The sequence below is a fragment of the Tympanuchus pallidicinctus genome, unplaced genomic scaffold, assembly GCF_026119805.1.
Source record: "Tympanuchus pallidicinctus isolate F22 unplaced genomic scaffold, pur_lepc_1.0 scaffold5, whole genome shotgun sequence".
Taxonomy (NCBI): domain Eukaryota; kingdom Metazoa; phylum Chordata; class Aves; order Galliformes; family Phasianidae; genus Tympanuchus; species Tympanuchus pallidicinctus.
Genome location: NW_026294769.1, coordinates 27,070,636 through 27,089,547, shown reverse-complemented (window position 1 = coordinate 27,089,547; position 18,912 = coordinate 27,070,636). Strand labels below are relative to the sequence as shown.

The window sequence follows — 18,912 nt, the reverse complement described above, 5'->3', positions numbered from 1 at the left end:
AAATTCTCTCTTAGTTACCTTACTAACAGCTGGTTTGTCCCATTTAAAGGGATTCATTAGGAAAAAGAGCATTCTTGAATTTTTTAATCTATTAGTTGTACTCTGTTCTCTTAGTAATTATTTTTGGTTTATTTACCTTTGCTTTTACTTTCATATGTATGTTGAGTGATTTGTGCCGCATAATGGGTTTGGGATTTTTTAGCAATATATTTGCAAGTTTAATCATTCCTTTGTGGCTTTTCTTATTTTTGCCACACAATAAGATTTATTAATAAGAAAAATTTCACTGCACTTCAAGTTCATTTTGAAGGGACTATGAGGATTGAGAGCTAACATGCAGCTCTCTCTCTATAGGCACATCAGCCTGTTGTCCTTGAGTGCCAAGTCTGTAGGTCATCACAGTGGCAAGGAGCAAGTCTGACTTCAGTAACATGTGATGACAGTTCTCATTGCAGCTGTAACTTGCTGTAACCTCTGAGTGGACCATTCTACAACCACATACTCACATGGGATGGGAGCTGATACTCACTGGAAATAGGTTTCATAGAATCATAGAATAGCTTGGGTTAGAAAGGGCCTCAAAAATCATGCCCCTGCTGTGGGCAGAGTTGCCAGATCCTAAATCAGGTGTTAGATCAATTTGCCTAGAGCCCCGTCCAACTTGCCTTGAACACCTTCGGGGATAGGGCATCCGAAACTTCTCTTGGCAGCCTGTGCCAGCACCTCATCATCTTATCTGTGAAAAATTTCCCCCAGTGTCTACTCTAAATATCCTTTCTTTTAGTTTAAAAAAAGTGTCCTATCACTATGTACCCATGTAGGTTTATTAAACTCTTCTGAAGATCAGGTAGATGTCTGCTGTTGCAGACACAAGTCATGCATTCAGAGTCCATTTCCTCTATGAGCATGTGCTCTATTGCTCCATTTCCTCTATGAGCACATGTGGCTACCTCTGCCCAGTGCTGGAGAGCCTGTGGAAATTGAAGGAATCTGTCCTTTTTTGGCAAACTTCTAGCCACGATAGCTATCATAGAATCATTAAGGTTGGAAAAGACCATTAAGATCAGCTAGTCCAAGTGTTGACCCCTCACCACCATGCCCACTAAACCATGTCACTCTCATTCAGTTTGGTCTCAAGTGGACCAAGCATTATGTTGTAGATTGGACATTCTGTGCTAGAAGAAGGTTTTGGAAGCTATTTGTTTGCTAAACTGTTTGCTTTTCTAGAAAATGAAAAATTACCTATATGTTTACAAGCCCTAGTCCGATTAAGTGCTGAGAACATTTCAGGATTCAGGTTTTACTTCTTTCTTTATGTTTCTGCTGTCTTTTTCCTACAGGTTTTCACTATTTTTCAGTATCCTAGGCTGGTTCATAGTATTTAAAATGATCAAACACCACAGTAGCAACACCATTTGTTAGAAGTGAACACGAAGTGGAAGAGGCTCCAGAAAGCTCTGTGGGCAGAAGCAGCTTTTTAAGAGTTTAATCCATTCTTAGAAGCTATGTGATTTTCCATTTCCTAACATGCTGGCATTCCCAAAGCAGCAACTTAACAACTACTAGTATTACAACTAAAGGTTGTGATATATTCTGCTGATCATTACTTTTGAGGGTTGTTTTTTTCAATAATGCATTTAATTACCTGGGGGTTTGGGAGGCTGATTTCTTTTTCTTATTTTCCTTTGCTTTTCATCTTTGGCAGTATGTTGTTGATTTCTTTTTTCACAGCAGCAATTTTTGATACCAACTACTATATTGTGTAACTAATGGGGTATACCACAGGCTTACTGTTAGGCAGTGCAGTGCCTTCTCCTCAGACCTTTCCCTCCCACAAGAGGGCAACTGCTGAGAACAACCTTCCTGCCTATTGTGCACACATCTGTTAAGTTGATGCTTAGAACAATTATAGGCTCTTTCCCTACTATGAGTCTCCAGAATTAAACTGTTCAGTTCTTCGTGACAATAAATCCTCCAACCCTACATAGCCTCCAATGCTTTTCAATACTGGCTGGAGACAAGTAATAATTTATTCGTATGTCAGAAAATAATTTGAAAAATGCCAAGAAGAAAAGAAAAATGGGATAGAAAAAAATTACATTCTGAGACTCTAAAGTAGGTTTTTGGGTTGTTGGTTTTTTTTTTTTCCTTTCAATGTCCTGAATGTGAAAGAAGTTTGAAGGCTGGATAAAAGAATTGGAGGGGAAAGGTGAGAAAACACTTGAAAAAACTTGCAGGGAAGTATGAAGTCCTGTCAAGCACTTTTAATTTTCATTGTTTTATCATTCAGATAGCAAGGTCAGAAAGAGCATACTCAACACTGCAAAACAGGACATTCTGTAAGACGGAACAAAAACTTGCTCATTCTCTGGCCTGAAAAGTGCTGTGTCTTTTTTTTAAAGATTTTGTTTTCTCATAATCTGTTATCTTTTTTCTCTTGTATGTAGAATGACAAACTCAAAATATTTAGGAAGAGAGCAGCGTTTAGCATCGCTTTTCTGTTGGGATTTGCAATTTCAGGATCTGAAGCACAGGAATCTTTAATCACAAGACAAATTATGCTGACTTTGGGAGAAAAAAACAGGAGTAAATTGTTGCCAGTTCTCCCAGTGCTGTCAGAAGGAAATGACAAAATAGGGCCCAACGGTCTCCAATTTCAAGTGAATCTGTAGGAAAGGAAACTGTCTGGAGTAACAAGTAGAGAAACTTCTTACATTGTCCCTTTGTTTCTCAAAGGTTCTGGCTTCTTAAAAGGGGGAAGTAACTGGGCTGTATAGGCGTGTAGGCAGAGGATTTTTTCTCCCCTTTTTATAGCTTTACCAAAAACATACTCAAATGAACAATCTTGAAACATTGCAATCCTGCAGAAACACAATGCAGTGGAACCATTTAGATTTTCTTTATTAAACCAGGCTGTGGATCAGGATTCTTGAAGCAACGGAGTTGTTATAATTTGTCCTTAATCAAGCTAAAATACACTTAGAAGTGTGTTATGAACTTGCAGACTCCTTTACTCAGTGGAAAATTGCCTCTCCCTTCTTCTGTTTTTGGCTACATTCCTTCAAAGCTGTTCTGCTAAATATTTGTTTGAGATTTGAAACGAAGGAAAGAGTAATGCAGAGACAGCATTTTCCTAGAGTGAGTGAAATCGTCTCCTTCCCTTTACCTGGAGGAGAGGTTGGTCCAAAATTTTTCTTATGCTATTGTGACTTTAATTGCCCAGAAAACTACATTATTAAAACATAAGTGTGTTAAACATTCACTGGAATGTTTGTTGATTATCTTGCTATACCATCCAAAATTCTTCTTGGAGTATTTCTATAGTGTGTATCCAGGACGTTTATGGAGAAGTATCATAAAATCATAGAATGGCCAGGGTTGAAAAAGACCATAAGGATCATCTAATTTCAACCTCCCTGCTATATGCAGGGTTGCCAACCACCAGATCAGGCTGCCCAGAAACACAGCCAGCCTGGAAGTACAGTGTGTATTGTAGATTCCTACATGATGGAGAGAAACTTAAATCTGTCATATTTCCAAATGAAATCTCTGAAAAATATCATTTCTTCTGTTCTGTAAATTAAAAAGACAAGGTCCCCGGTTTTGAAGTCACAACAGCAGCATGAATTTGGTAATTTAGAAACTGCAGTTTTAGATTCTGTTATTTCTTCTATTCTGAGACCTTCTGACATTTCCTGTGTTCTGCCAGTCATAGCTTCCTATTATTTTAACTGCCTTTATCTCCTGTTACATGAACTACCAAAACAAGTAAAAGACAAGTTGGCTGACTTTAGGGAAAACAGTGAAACTAACTATATATGTAGAACTTCTAAAAGCAGAGAAATTAAGTAAGGAGGAGAACACAGAACATTTCTAAATTGTCTGTGCAAATTATAGATGATCATATGCTTTGAAATTGCCGAAAATCAAAATATTTTTTTTTAAATTCATGTATTTAAAACTATTATCATCGTTTTTCTTTAACTTGACTTCTGAGTAAGTTACATTACGACTGACGTGCTAATTGCCTGATCAGCTGGGTTCTACTTTCCTATAACATTACTACATTGTTCGCTAAGTTCTTGACTTTGAGAATAAAAACTGAATTTTCAGAGCGAGCTCAAAGTATCAAATCTTGGGTGCCAAGCTAACCAAATCTGTCAGTGTAAGATTTTGTGATGCTTTGAAACTTATGTTTTTTTTCACTGGAGGAACACATATGCCACTAACTTACCTATTTGCCCTCCTAGGAATTGCTTTGTGATATTCCTCTATATAGGAAGCTAATTGCCTACTGCAGTGAGGCAGTTCAGTAATGGATTCAATATGGATGTTAAGTTTGTAGTACTTGATAGTGTTTTTCATTTCTTTTTATTGGTCTAGTGCTTTTAAACCACTGTTTTCAATTCACGATGGCACACTGAATGTCAGGTAGACACATAAAACATCATGAAAACACATGGGCTAGAAACAGATGGTACTAGGCATATGTAGAGTGATGTAGTTTTTCTGAACATGTTGTGTTTCTGTCACTGACGTTTCCTGTGCTCCTGTGGGCTGGTACCCAGTCTCAGTGCAACACTGGAGGAAGGCCTGTATCTACAAAAACATTCAGAATTGTTCAGTTGTTCTTCTCTACAAGTACAGTAGAGGACATCATTGCTGTTGCACACTAGGGTTCTTTACTGCTTTTCCCACTGCTTTGCGAAGTGATATACTGCAGCAAGAAACTATAACTTCTGTTTCACTTCAAGAAGTACGATTTAGGAGCTGGGGTAATTTGATGGATAGTAGATACTAAGAAAAATATTAGAACCTGGGAAAGGCCACACAGTCCACCGAGGCTCATTTCATTCAAGGTACACCTTCCCTAGGTTATCATCCAATTGTTAAGAGAAAGAGTAATGTTATCCATTTTTTATAATTCTACTTCTGGGTATTACAGAGATAAATACGTAGATGCTGGAGAACTAACTTTCTTTCAGAGCACTATTTCAGGAGAAAAATACTTAAATGCAGATAGGTGGGATGACAGAAAAGAAATTGACCCTAAATGAAAAATATGATGATAGTGATATGAATACATGTGGATAATCGTGGTTTCTCAAACTACCCGAGGGACAAGCTTCTAATCATGAGACTTAAAGAAAGTAACCTTTCCTTTGATTTATTGTTTCAGGACCGATGCAGGAGACAATATATGACTTTTGGAGAATGGTATGGCATGAGAACACAGCCAGCATAATCATGGTTACTAATCTCGTGGAAGTGGGAAGGGTAAGTGATTTTTGCACTTAAAAAGATGAAAGACTTCCAAGGTGTTTGCTTTTGGAAATTAAATAGCAGACCAACAAGATGCTTATGTACTGAGTAAAGCACATAAAATATTTATGGCTGCCTCTGCTAAGAGATTCATTACCCATTATTTTTAAGCATGCTTTGGATGCTTGGCTTTGATAGCAGTAGCCCAACAAGAACGTAACTGACAAAGTTGTATTCTGTACAGCACAGCTTGCAATGACTGCCAAAGAGGGAAAGCGTCACATCTTTGTGTGCATACTTTTTGTATTAGGGGAAATCAGGGAATTAGTTACAGAACAAGATATGTAGTCATCTTTTTTCTCTTTTTTAAGGAGGAGAAGGGAAGTTATTCTGGAACAGATTTCTGATAAGTATCTAAACTATGAAATTGCACCTTCTTCACAATATGTTAGTTCAAATCAATCCAGTTCGGGCATTTCTTCTTGTAAGCCTTCTGGACTAAAACAAAATAAATTTACTTTACTCATTTGTAGACAGTACTCTGTGTTTGAGAGACATTTGGGCAATGCCCTCTACAACGTTTTAACTTTTTGTTGGCCCTGAAATGCTCTGGCTGTTGGATCCAATGATGTTTGAAGGTCTCTTCCAACTGAATTATTCTGTTCTTTTCTACCAGATCTATTGACCAAGAGCTCTTCTTCAGGAGCTCAGTAGTTAAGGAAAGCTTGAGTTACCTGATTGATAATGCGTACTTTTCTTTCTTTGCTTGACAACTTCTAAAGTAGGTGTCCAATTCAACTGATTATGGCTAATTTTGTTTTCAACAAGTATTGAACAGACACATTTTATTTGTTTTTCACAATTATCAATAACTGAGTGTTTTAATTTACTGCTGTGTCTATATAGTGGTGTCTTACTTTTCATCTGGAATGTTCTGTTGTTTGTTTGTTGTTTTTTTTTCCTTTTGAAGCTTTCATTTGAAATGAAAAAAAAGCCACTACTTTTATTGCAACTACTGCAACTATTGTAGTGTTGAATTATTGTTGTGTTGAAATAAATGCACGTCTGTTGGTGTGAGCCACAGAGTTTTGAGACGTTCTAAATTTCATTCTGGTGGAATGACTGATCTGTTCTGTGGTGTTTCTACTAGGAAAGAATACTCCTAATGTAGTATGAGTCCAAGGGCTGGATCTTGTCTTCTTTAACAAGTCCAGTTTTACAAACTGAATTTATTCTTCTTTATGTCCTTGGTCACTTGCTAATATAAATTCTAACATTTAGAAACTTGTGTGCAAATCTGCCAACAGATCAGGTGCGAGTATTATTTTTAGCTATAAAAAAGGTAGGATTTCTGACTACAATTAACACCTGCTGCAGGAACATAATGTACAGCTAATTGCAGAAACAAAAAGCGTCATGGAGGCTGCTTTGAAAGTTCAGTCCCTCGAGTGAAGAGGAGGATAGAAACAGTTGGGTGGCTACTTAGAAGTTCAAAATGAATTTGTACAAATAAGAATCATAAAAGCATGTAATGGTCTGGATCAGAAGGGGCCTTAAAATCCCAGCAAATTTTTTATAGCTTTATAGACATTCTTAAGTACTAAAGCACACATTAAAAAAGGAGATAGATGGATGGAAGGGATGGACGAACAAGCCTTAGAACAAAGCCAGCATACTACACAGTGCCACATCCTCTTTTCCTGATATCCTCATTTGAAAGCATCAATTAGTGTGAGCTGTCGGGTACCACCTGTGGACACGCCAGGCTTGCTGTCAGTGTTGAGGCCTCTACTCACTCTGTATAGTTAGGCAGTGTATTTCTTTACCAGTGAGAAACAGCCACTGTGGAGATTTCTTTGGGGTGCAAGAGTCCTAGTGGGATACATATCTGCAGTTTTCTTGCCTCTGACAAAGGTGGAAATGACTTTGTTCAGTTTCTCTGGAGGCCAACGTAGGTGAGATAGGAGAGCAGAATTAAAATGACTTTCTAAGGGATATGAGATTTTATGAGCTGCAGAGCAATGCAGTCATTCCTCCATTGGTGCTTCTGTCCCACTCCTAGGGCGTGAACCATCAGCAACAAGGACGCATATTGCAACACACCATCTGTCCCGCAGCCCCAAACGCAAGCTCTGTGCCACCTTGATTAGTAATGATTTAAATGGGCCTCTTGATAGCATTCCTACAAGGCAAACCTTGTAACCTTCCTGACCTTGAGGTTTTCTGTTTCAGGTGCAGTAGCTGGTAGAAGATTTATAGGGGCCTATTATTTCATATTTTTTAACCTCTTACCCATTTGAAATAAAGGAGAACTTTATGTTCTCAGAAAAGAAGAATATCTATTTAACATGTTTGCTACACAATTTATGTCCATCATGAATTAATCATTGAGGGGGCGTATGTGTATTTGTTTACCAGGACTGGCTGGATAGTCATTAAATCAGTGCTAGGAACTTGCTTCTTGCCCTGGAGCATTATGCATCAGGACTGTTTTAATTGCGAATGGAGGAATCACCATGAGGCTGTCCCTAATGCAAGCACCTGCTGCAAATGACTCAGTCCCTGCATTACCCTCCAGCAGGGTCTGGGTACATCTGCCAATATCTGTCATTATCTGAGGCATACTTGTCAAAACCATGCATCCCTTTTAGCTCTTGTGTGTTCCAGCAAGGGACCCTTGTCAGTGTTTCTGGCACCTGCAGACTGCTGTGCACCTGGTATTTAAATGGCACAGAAATGTGTTTTGATTGTTTTCTCTCTTTAATGAACCCACCTGAGGGACATTTAGCTCTTTATCCAGTAGCCTGTTACCCAGTCACTCACATTTATACTGCTTGTGTGGAAATTCAGAACTCACTTGTGCTGTTATACCAATCCATCTGCCAGAAGTCTTATCACAAAATCTGCAGGGCTCCCTAAGGAGACTTTTGTACTGGTAATTTAAGCTAATGATTTCTAAACATATTTAGTCAGTTTTATGAAGACCTCATTAGAATGTGACTGTTTATTAAAAAACTAAATGAGGTCTCACAGCCATTTGGAAAAAATCGTTGCTGAGTTGCACGAACAGTTCTTTGATAACAGCTGATGAAGTATTTTTAGTTAAGTCTACGTTGACTTAAGAACTTTTACAAAAAAAGGAAAAAAACAGGCAGCCCTTGAAAGACAAAGATAAAAAGTCTGTGTCTTCTTCAGGCTGTGGTCAACAACTTTCCCCTCTCAATGAAGGCTGCAGAAAGGATAAGACAAGTAATTAGTGTTGTAATATACCTGTATTTTAGTGCAACAATCAACATTTCCCAAGCCACAGACTAAGCAAGACTCATAAAAATATATCAACATGACAACAGGCCAACAGGCTATTAAAAAAAAAAAAAATTGGATTACATTCATGCATTTTGGATTACATTCATACAGAGACCTCCATGTTCCTGTTAGTAAGGAGCTATTGTAGGTAGTTGTGTACTTTCAGATATCTTTTCCTGAAGGACTTAGCATGACATGGTGGATTACTCTAAAAGACAGCAACTCTTTGTCCTGCTTGCAGAGGTACAGTTAGAAAAGAGACGTAAGAGAACATCTTGCTTATTCCAGGAGACTTCTCTTATAGCTGGACCCTTCCAGTAGAAAGTGATGCAAACAGGATCACAGTCTTCACGTACTTGCCAAAGTCTTGGTTTCTTCTTGAAATGTTTCACTGGTGGTACACATTGAAACTTTTCTCTCCTCCTTAAAAAAAAATCACTGGGAAGATTTAGAAAATATTCAGTTGTTCCATCTAGCTGTCAATTCCATCCTTGCTCTTCTGAGACTGGTACTGATACTTGGCTGGGGGAATCAAACTTGGCACGTCACATCATTTGTCATTTGTCAGTAGTCATATTCTCTCCCACTCCTTGTTTTTGCTTGAGGCAGGAGGAATTTAGTAATATCTGATTAATAAATGGTGAAATGCACTGATGAAATTCAGTGGAGGTGGTTGATATATAAATGCACTGCTAGGACTCATGATTGTCTATCGTGCTTTTAAAATAACAACGTATTTACAAAAAAAATTATGAGAAATAATTATAAAAAATGAAACCTCACCCTAGGAGCATCGTAATTGCAGTAATTAGAGTTTCACTTTAATTATTATCCAGAATTAGAAAACAGCCAGTGCTAATAGTATTAATAAGCACACAAAAAGACTTTTCTTTTTTAAAGGAGGCAAAGTTGACAACAACAGAACAGATGTGAGACAAACAAGGGAAGAAAGGTCACTGTATGGTGGCAAATAGCCCCTACTCCTGTACATGTGCATTCACACTACCAAAACAGCTTCTCACCAATATCTTTGAGGAGTGTTGAGCTTTCCTGACAGCCATCTCACCCTCCTCTGGGTGACTTTTTCACCCTGGAGCCATCAGGGCTACACCTGCATAGGGAAAAATAAAGAGCACTGAAAGTTGGCAGCTTAGCTGATCCTCTGCTTGTGTGACTGGACCTGCAGTTGACCTACAAGGCACTATCATCTGCTTTGCTGCAAAAATGTTGATGGCTTTGATTCTTCATGCTTAAAAAATGTGGGGTCTACATGGCAGTAAGAAGACCCATAAAGTGGTAAAATGTAGCAGGGAATGGAATGGAAAATGACAGGGAAGGAACATCTCCTTTGGGCTGGCTGGTTAAAAATCATTCTTTGTTGTAAGATAAAAATCTGTCACAAAAAGAGTTGTTCTTCACAAGAAAGAATCTATGTGGTCCCAGTCCTAAGCAATCATATGTGCTTGGGCCTTGAGAGCGCAGGATGTGCAACCTTGTTCAATGTTCAAGAGACAATTCTAAAGGAGATACAAATGTGTCTCCTGAAAAAAACAAAATCCAGAACTCCTAATTATTTTCAGATTCTCCTTATGGTATGTTTCTGTTATGGACAGACATCAGACATCCAAGAAAAACTGTCTTAAAGTAAGTAAAATAAAAATAAAATCCTGCCCAAAAGCTCCTCACTAAAATGTATTGGTAGAACCAAACAAAAACTTCATAGGCAATTCCAGCAGCATGAAAACTAACTCCGTGTGAAATTCCCAATAGACTTACCACCTGTTCTTAGAATAAAACAGAATTCTTTTGATACAAACCTATTATGAAGTTCACATTAATGTATTTTAAAGTTTTGAGAATCTCCATGCAGAAGAGCCCTCTAATGAACGAAGCTGTATTCAGACTGTATTTAAGATTCAGATCAGCCATTACAGAGATACTGCGGAGGTTAAAACAGAGCAACTCTTTAACACGTCCAACAAATAGCATATTTGTATTTAGTATAAATGGAAGAACACTCTATATAATTGAAATTGCCTCTAAATGTGATAAGCTAAATTACTGGCATTGGAGTTAGTTCAGGAGACTGGTGTTAGTGCTCCCTAGGCGATGTGCCAAATTGTTTATAAGCATACTACTGACTAAGATTTCATTTAAACTTTTCTCCTGAAAGAATGAAAAAATAGTTTATACATGAGAAGAAGAAAGCTTGCTGTATTAAAACCATCCTTACCTCTATGTAGTTCCAGTCTCACCTTCAAAAGCTTATAAATACTGTTATTCCCCCTCTAGAAATGCTTTCATTCTTAAGCATGCTTATCTGGAAAACCTAGGACCTGCTCTTAAGGTAAATACTTTATTATGCATTTCATGGTTTTGTTTTACTTTCACTGTAATTCCAGTATCTTGTTGGATACAGTAGAGATTACAGTATTACAGAATATCAATGAAAGTAAAGAAAACAATTGTAAATTGAAATTGCTGTTCATCTTTCAATTCAGTGTACCCTTCTAGTAAACAAAAGAGATTTCTGGACTTCTAGCCAGAAATAACAAGTTGGCGTTATTCCATTATGTGCAGCAGTAGATGAGCCCTTAGGGGAAAAATATGGCTGTTGTTCTTTGGGAAGGAGAAGGAAGGACTCTTTGTAATTGTTTAATAAAGTTGTCCCTGGATTAGCAATGTTAACATCACCAAACAGGACATCAGACTACGAGTGTTCAGCACGTCCCATGTCGCTCACAACAGCCATGGTTTCAGATCTCAGTATTTAAATGCTTCTTGTTTCCAGTAAGAGCTATGCCTCAAAGAGAGTTCGTCAGAGAGTTCGAAGTTTAACCTTCATTAGTCTGATTGAGGTAATGCATTTTGAGAAATAAATAAAAGAGATGTAAGGATACACAAGTGCATGCACCCCTCTGTTGGACTAGCTGCTCACTTGCTGCTGAAGTGTAGGATGCAAATAAAAGTACAGTTTGCAAAGAGATCTTCAAGGTTTCACTTTGAAATGCCATGACTAACAAAATGGCTCCATCACTGTGGAGCTGCTCACCTCAGCAATCTTGTGGAATGAGTCTTTCTGTGAAAGAAGAAATATCCTGGGAAAACGTACATAGTTTGACTGTACCCAGTAGGGTAGCATGTAGAGCTCTCTAACCTGACATCAGATGATCAGGTTTTAGAGTCAGAAACAACCAGCTAACTTGGCAGTGCTCTGTAGCTTAACTTACAGCATGATTTTCTTCTTGGAACAGAGGCATGATTCATTGCACAGGCTGTTCATCTCAATGCAGGCACATCAGGTTCTCAGAGCACAAGATGTGAGCAGTGTGCCCATGATTTCACAGTTTTGTAAGGGATTAAGACAGGCATTGAGGAGCTCCAGCTAATCCTGTAGCCATTCTTCATCTTGGCATGGAACCACCCTTCTTATGTGCTCTGTGCTCTGCCTTTCTTCCTTCAGGGCTGTACTAAAGTGCACTAATATACAGTCTTTTTTGATAACCAGCAGAAGACAAAATTGCCTAAACATAAGCAATGAAATAGAAGTGATCCATATTCTTCTGTTTTTCTAGCAGGTGAAGGCAGGAACACTGCAAACAACTTCACCTTGGGTCACCTTTACCCTAAAGCAATTCTCCCAGACTAATTCCATTTTATGGCCAAAGTATGGTCAACCCAACCTTCCTGGTTGATGGTATAATAACAGTATATTAAGTTTTCATGAACAAATGAGGGATTTCATTTATTCCCTCAGTTGGAAAGCAGTTAGTATCCAGATAGCCAACTTTTCTGGACAGAAGCTGAATGAAAGTGCATCCATTGGGCAGCCTAAGATAGTAGCGTTGGGGCAGCACAGGGCAGCAGAAGTTGATGAATGTTATCAGTTCTGTGTCATTGCTGAAAGAAGTTAGGCTGGGCAAATAAAATCCATAGAGCTCTCACCCTGTGGGAGCTGTGAACCACAGGAAGACTTCTGGCTGCCTTTTGCACAGACCCATTCATCTGCTGGTGCCAAACAGTATTTTAAATGTTGTATTTCTCAATTCTCTTCCATACCTCATTTAGAAAAGCGTAAAATGAAGTATAGATCAATTAACTGACTTGCTCTAAAGCAAAATGAAAAAGAAAGAATTGGATTTTATCTTTAGTCAAAGGTGGGTTTATAACTAATAAAAGGTTCTTCATCGCAATACGCTTTTGTTTGAAAAGTGTTTAAATAAAAATACTTCCAGTTATTGGATGTTCCTTTATTTCTAGTCAGCCAAATAAAAGTATATGATGTTATCCTACCTATATCTGCAAAACCTGTTAAAAGTTTTCACCAGTGAGCTCGGTTGGCTGTTTCATTTTATACCCTGGAGGTTTCACTTCAAAATTTATGTCTGGCTTATCATCATTACTTAGTTTGGGATTAATTTTAAATTAGAATATATAATGCTGCTCTTCAGTAATGACAATCCTTTCAGTGCATAGCCAGTTATACCACCTTTTTGCTAAGACTATTTCAGAATCAAAGGGAACTGGAAACTCTGAATAATCATTGTTATTTAAACTGTTCTGTAGGAACTGCAAAGTATTTTTCACAGCCAGCTCACATATTAATTCTGTAATATTCCTTCTATTCCAAACCTCTAAGTAAATGAATTACTGTCCTGGCTTTCATAGTGCCTTTAGCTAGATGTGTCACATTGCCAAATGGCTAAATATACAGCTTCGGAAGTCACAATCTGTGTTCATTATCTGTCTACTGCCTGCATTATTTGTTATATTTAGAAATAGCAAGAACAAGTTTCCACCTTCATTTTTAATTCTTATTTTCTCACATTGGACTATTTTGCTGGGCGATGAGGGTAGAGAGAGGTCAAAGCAGATAATCGTATTCTCCAGATTTCTCAAATTATTAGTAAAATAAACATTTGGAACAAATGGACGGTGTACCTTGGGATGAATAGATTAAACCAGAGCATTTTCATTATGTCTCTGGCAATCACCCCTTTTATCTCATCGTGTGATGAACATCTGTATTTTTTGGCAGTGTGTTCAGATATAAATGTGGGGTGTATCTGAACAAACTCCCAATTATAGTTCTGCTCAGATGAGATTTCAAAATCATGTTTTCTACTTTGTGGCCGATATTTACTGTAATGGTAGCAACTGTGGAAAAAAATCTAATGCACTTAATATTCAGTTCTGGATTCATATATCAATTATTTAGCTAAACCTTCTGTTGGTAGATTTTTTGTAAAATATCTATCAAATGTTTATAAAAAGGGAAAGAGATTCATAATGACACAGTAGCTAAAGCTGTGCTAAAAAGAAAAAAAATGAATAAACATATGTTACCAGCAGTGTTTCTCATATTTGATGAGAAATACCATATTCCATTTTTCTGCAATTGTCTTTCCCCATACAAATAAAGGCCTTGGTCCAATAAACATTTATAAGTGTGAGTTTAATTCACACTGTTTGCTCTATTTCCTTCTTTAAGACCCTATCGTATTTACTTGAGGAACCTTAGAGGAGGTAGGAAACTGATCTTTAAGCATTTACTGAACTTTTGGCTCATCAGAAGTCCATAGAGTTCCCACGTCTACAGCACAGCACGTGCAACAGGATAACTGAACAAGAGCCAAAAGTATTTTTAAAAGCCTTTTTTTTTTTTTAAAGGAAAGAAAGAAAGAGAAAAGTTGTGTTTTATTTTTTCCTTGCACTGAGTGAATCATTTACTGTTGGTCTGTGGCTATGACTGCAGTTCTGGCACCTTTCCCACAGCTGTTACAGCCCCTATTCCACTTGGGAGAGTTTTCAGGAAATTGTGTTGTCATGGATCCTTCTGCTCTGCTCTAATCTACTCCATGCCCCACATCCTCTGTGCTACAGAGTATAAAGTCCCCAGTGGGCACCAGCTGCACGAAGCACAGAGGGCTATAACTTCTGTGCAGCATCCCCCAGCGCTTCCCTAATTACTCACTGGATCATCTTAAATAAGGTTTAAAAAAAGGTGGAAGCAAATCCAATACTTGAGAAGAAGGTAGGGACTACTGTGCTCTTCTAAATCAGTCTTTCAGTTCTTACTCATAATCCAGACTGTCTAGACTTACCAAGTTAGAAACAGGCATGTTTTCCATCAAGGCTGAGCAATTTAATTCAGACAGGGCTTTTTTTTTTTTTTTTTTTTTCTCCCCAATTGTTTATTTTACTAAACTAGAGCTGTTTTGTGGATGGCAGGCACCCATCAGAGAGAGAGAAGGCTAAAGTTAGCAACAGCGAGACGTGCAGATGAGTAGTGCCGTTACCAGGATCATGGCAGCAGCTGCTTCCGTCAGACGTGTGCTGGCTGGGTTTGTGTGGTTCAGGTTCCACCTATGGAAAGGAGAAGGGAACAGGCAGGAAAAGACAATTAGCTCCAGAGACACAGTTTTCACTGGGCTACTTCAAACCAGAGGCAGCATGAATGGCCTTGTTCTTCATGCAGAATCAAGAAATCATCTTTAGTCATAGGTGGGAATTTGAAAGAGTTTCTTGCAGTGGCCATAAAGGGTCATTTTGCTGGCCTAAGGGAACTGAACAGTGTGAATTGTCTTTTAACAAAACAGACAAAACAATGAGCATTCAGTGTGTTTTGCTTAGTTTCTATCAGAGAGTTTTTGGAAATCTATCCAAACAGGATAAGATCTGAAAAGATATCGAGTAGATGCAACAACAGATAGCATAGTAGCTACTAACCTGCTTGCAGCAACATTTAATGCTTTTGAACTGGATGTTCATTGCTTGTAGCTGGTGGATGTGTTTTTGATGTGAATATGTGCTTGCCAGCAATCCTGAGGCGTAGGGACTGGGACCCTGGAACTTCCCTTTGGCTTTCTAAGGGGCCAAGTGGTGCTCTGGTACAGGAGTGCTGAGTACTATGATGACTTTTCTTGTGTCCCACCTTGAAGATTTTCCATGTGGAAAGCAATTCTATTTACTGGTGTTTGCAAATTGTCTCACAGCTGTGCTGAACAAAGGATTAAATATGAAGAAAAATACAAAGTTTTTTTTTCTTAGCCAATACCAATGGGGCTATTAGATCTGAAGACAAACACAGAGAAATAAACAAAACCCTGCTTAATGCTGTCTGAACTTCATGTCTGTTCTCTAGGAGCTTTCCAGTAAGAAGAAGCTGTTAGGATGCTTGCATAATTTTGTGGCAGTGAGGCAGACCTCACAAGCAGGGTGTTGGCCTAAACCCTCTATAGATGAAAAGGGCCCTGATGTGGTGCTGTATTCTTCCATCCCTTCACTCAGTTCTATTCTGATTTAAATTTTATCCTGGTAAAAAGTCAGAAAAAAGAAACTACTCACCTTGTCCTACTCAACTTTTACCTACTCAACTGTTACCATTCAATGTTGCCAGTGTAATGTAGCAAGATCTATCTTCTGTCCAGACACTAAGCAAGGGTGCTAGGTGGTGGGTGGTTAGTCACTGGAAACAATGTGTGATAAAGCCTTTTCTCCTGCCTAACAGGACACGGTTCATCTCTGCATAATATTTTATATACTGAACCTGGAATTCATATAAACAAGTCATTTTGTAGACACACTTTATAGTTTCCTCTGTGTGTTTATATGCATATACTTCAGTTTTACCTTTTATTCAATTTTACTAGACTAGACATGATAGTAATCCAAATATTTTGGCATGAAAATAGGTTTGAAAAATCTCTAGTAGTCGCGAAGTTCAAAGGTTTCTACATGTGGTTTTTTTTCTGTGTGTCAGTTTTCCATTCAAAATTTGAAGTTGGTTTTTTGTTTTTTTTTTCCCCAAATAATTTAAGTGTATACTTAAGCAAACCAGTAGATTTACGTGTACAGAAAGATCAGTTTAATTTTTTTCTTTCAACGAGAGAAAGAGAGAAGACACTATGCAGCAGATGTGTAACAGATGCTACTCCTTGCCTGTGCTGCACTACTGGACAGTGGCCAGGTGCAGTGATGACAATAATAGCTATTACCATGATAGAGCAGAATACAACAGATATATCAGCAATGTGTTAGCTTCCCCACCCAGCACCTTGTCCACCCAAATGAGAAGGAGGAGAAAGTTCTTAACTGCATAAAGTATCTGCATCAAAATATAGAGCCTGTCAATAGTGTTTGGGGTCATCCACCCATGTTAAAACCCAGAAATAGAGTTCATCTCTTGACTTGGTGTGTTGAGTTTTGCCATTGGACCTCACAGTAGTTCTTTTGGAAAATTAATCTGAGAAAGCAGATAGTTCTCTAACAGTAGAGAAGATCCATCCTGTCTGAAAAACATATTTTCATTTTAGAAGGTAGGAGATCAATACCTAAAAATGTATGGAAAAAAAAGCTTTTCACATTAGTTATCCTTCTGCAATTTACCCCCAGTTGGACAGCGTAGGAAGCGAGCAGTTTCTGTAACTGAGTTATGCACAATATAAATATTTCTTGTGCTTACTATGAATTCACTGTACTTTACTAATCGTAACACAAGTCTCACCTGCAACACAAAAATGCTGTATTAAAAAAAAAGAGCCATTGTCCCTTAAATATGAATCACTTCTGTGTAGAAAGTGTGATGCTTTTGCGCATGGTTGTATTTTAAAATGTAAATCACTGCAAAGAATATAGAACACATTCGGCATGAACCTTCTAAAATAAATGAACCTTAATTTCTTTTGTGTTTTTAAAGGTTAAGTGCTGCAAATACTGGCCAGATGACACAGAGATATATAAAGACATTAAAGTTACCCTAATAGAAACAGAGCTCCTCGCTGAATATGTGATTCGAACATTTGCAGTAGAAAAGGTAAGTATCGACGTTCACTTTTCTTTAGTACGGTGGTAGCTGCTTAAATAACAACACATTCAGCAAGGGAAAGTTAAATTTGTGTCCTGTTGTGGAGGTTTTTGTAGCAATTTTTTGAGTAAACGGCCAGCGCCCTCTTATGGTACGTTGTGTTTTTCTTCAGAGGCAGCTACTCTGCCCTTTTCCATCAGCCCTAGCCACTGCTTGAGTTAGAAAAGTGATGTTCCTTGCCCACGAGAAATCGAAGCCTCCCTCCCACCAATCAGTTGAAAAACACATTCGTGCTGTTTTCCCATCTTAAGCTCACTGCAATCATTTTCTGTCTGTACCAGAGGCTGCAGGCTCCATTATTCAGAAGCCCATGGCTGTGAATCTGTTGGACCAGTGTGTTCCTGGTCGGCAGCGAGACATTTTTGAAACAAACTAATCTGTCTTTTCAAAGCATTTTCATTTTTAGTGCAGAATCCATCTTATGTAGAGTTCCAATCAGTGCACTGCATTGCTGTTTATCAAAACAGTGCTATGATTTGGTGCTCACTAGATCTTACAGCTCTCTCAAACAGCTTATAACATATGGATAACATGCAGTTTGTAAATAGAGTACCTAGTAAAAGTGAAAACAAGCAGGGTTATTTAATGTGGAAGTGTTTGCCATTTAGTGTCAATTCACGTTTTTATTCACGAGTTTCTTTAAAGGACTGAAGTGTTTTTATTCTATCCATTAAAACGTATTTGAGTTGCAGAACAAAGAGGAAGGGATCCCTTTAGAAGACTTGATATTCCTAATGGCATATTGAAGTAATGTTGCTTCAGTATCTACATGAGTAATCTTTAAACTAATTGTGTTAGAAAACAGCCTTTGATTTAGTTGCAGTATCTGGGATACACTGCTGCTCTCTAACAGTGAAATAGTATTCAATTGGTGCTGAAGAACTTAATTTTTTGCATCAAAGAATCCTGCAGCCAGGTAGATGAAACTACCAAAAAGATGGCCCATCAGGGTCTCTGTACATACATCCTCAGTAACAAAGGAATTTGTTTTTCTCCTGTTTTATTCTTCAATCTAATACTTAAATATGCATCAATACAGCAACCTGAGGGTAATGATTATAGAATTATGCAGTTTGAATGAGCTGAAATATTGTATCATGTTTACTATTGTACATATAATGCATTGAATTTGCTCAAGTCTGTTGTTTCCTTGCATTTAGATATTTTTAATAAACAGATGAGAAAGGGTGGCTGTACTTTGAAGTAGATGAGGCACCCATTGCTTTCTATTCTGCAAATTTTAAGCCATGCTTTGATGTTAGCTTTTCACTTCTTAACTGGGACTGGAAAAAAAAAGACCTAGAGGATTTTACAGTTGATATAACCAAACTGTCTTGAATAAATGCATTAATACAGATAGAGCTAAAAGACGCTAAACATTTTATTTCTTTAAAAAAAAAAAATCTCCATCTGAAAAGGTTTCATTTAGACACTGCTTTTTAATAGTTGGTAGTTTTTTTGTAAGCCTCTGAAAGCAG

At 37.9% G+C, this 18,912-nt stretch overlaps 1 protein-coding gene across 11 annotated transcripts in view; it reads left to right on the top strand.

The window, feature by feature from the left end:
* Nucleotides 1–18,912, top strand: part of PTPRM (protein tyrosine phosphatase receptor type M) — a 451,026-nt gene that overhangs the window by 412,714 nt on the left and 19,400 nt on the right. For all 11 annotated transcript variants that reach the window (XM_052703744.1, XM_052703741.1, XM_052703740.1 and 8 more), the window contains 2 exons: nt 5,180–5,277; nt 17,267–17,383. In XM_052703744.1, the coding sequence (XP_052559704.1) occupies nt 5,180–5,277; nt 17,267–17,383 (215 nt within the window). The remainder of the gene's footprint in view (nt 1–5,179; nt 5,278–17,266; nt 17,384–18,912) is intronic.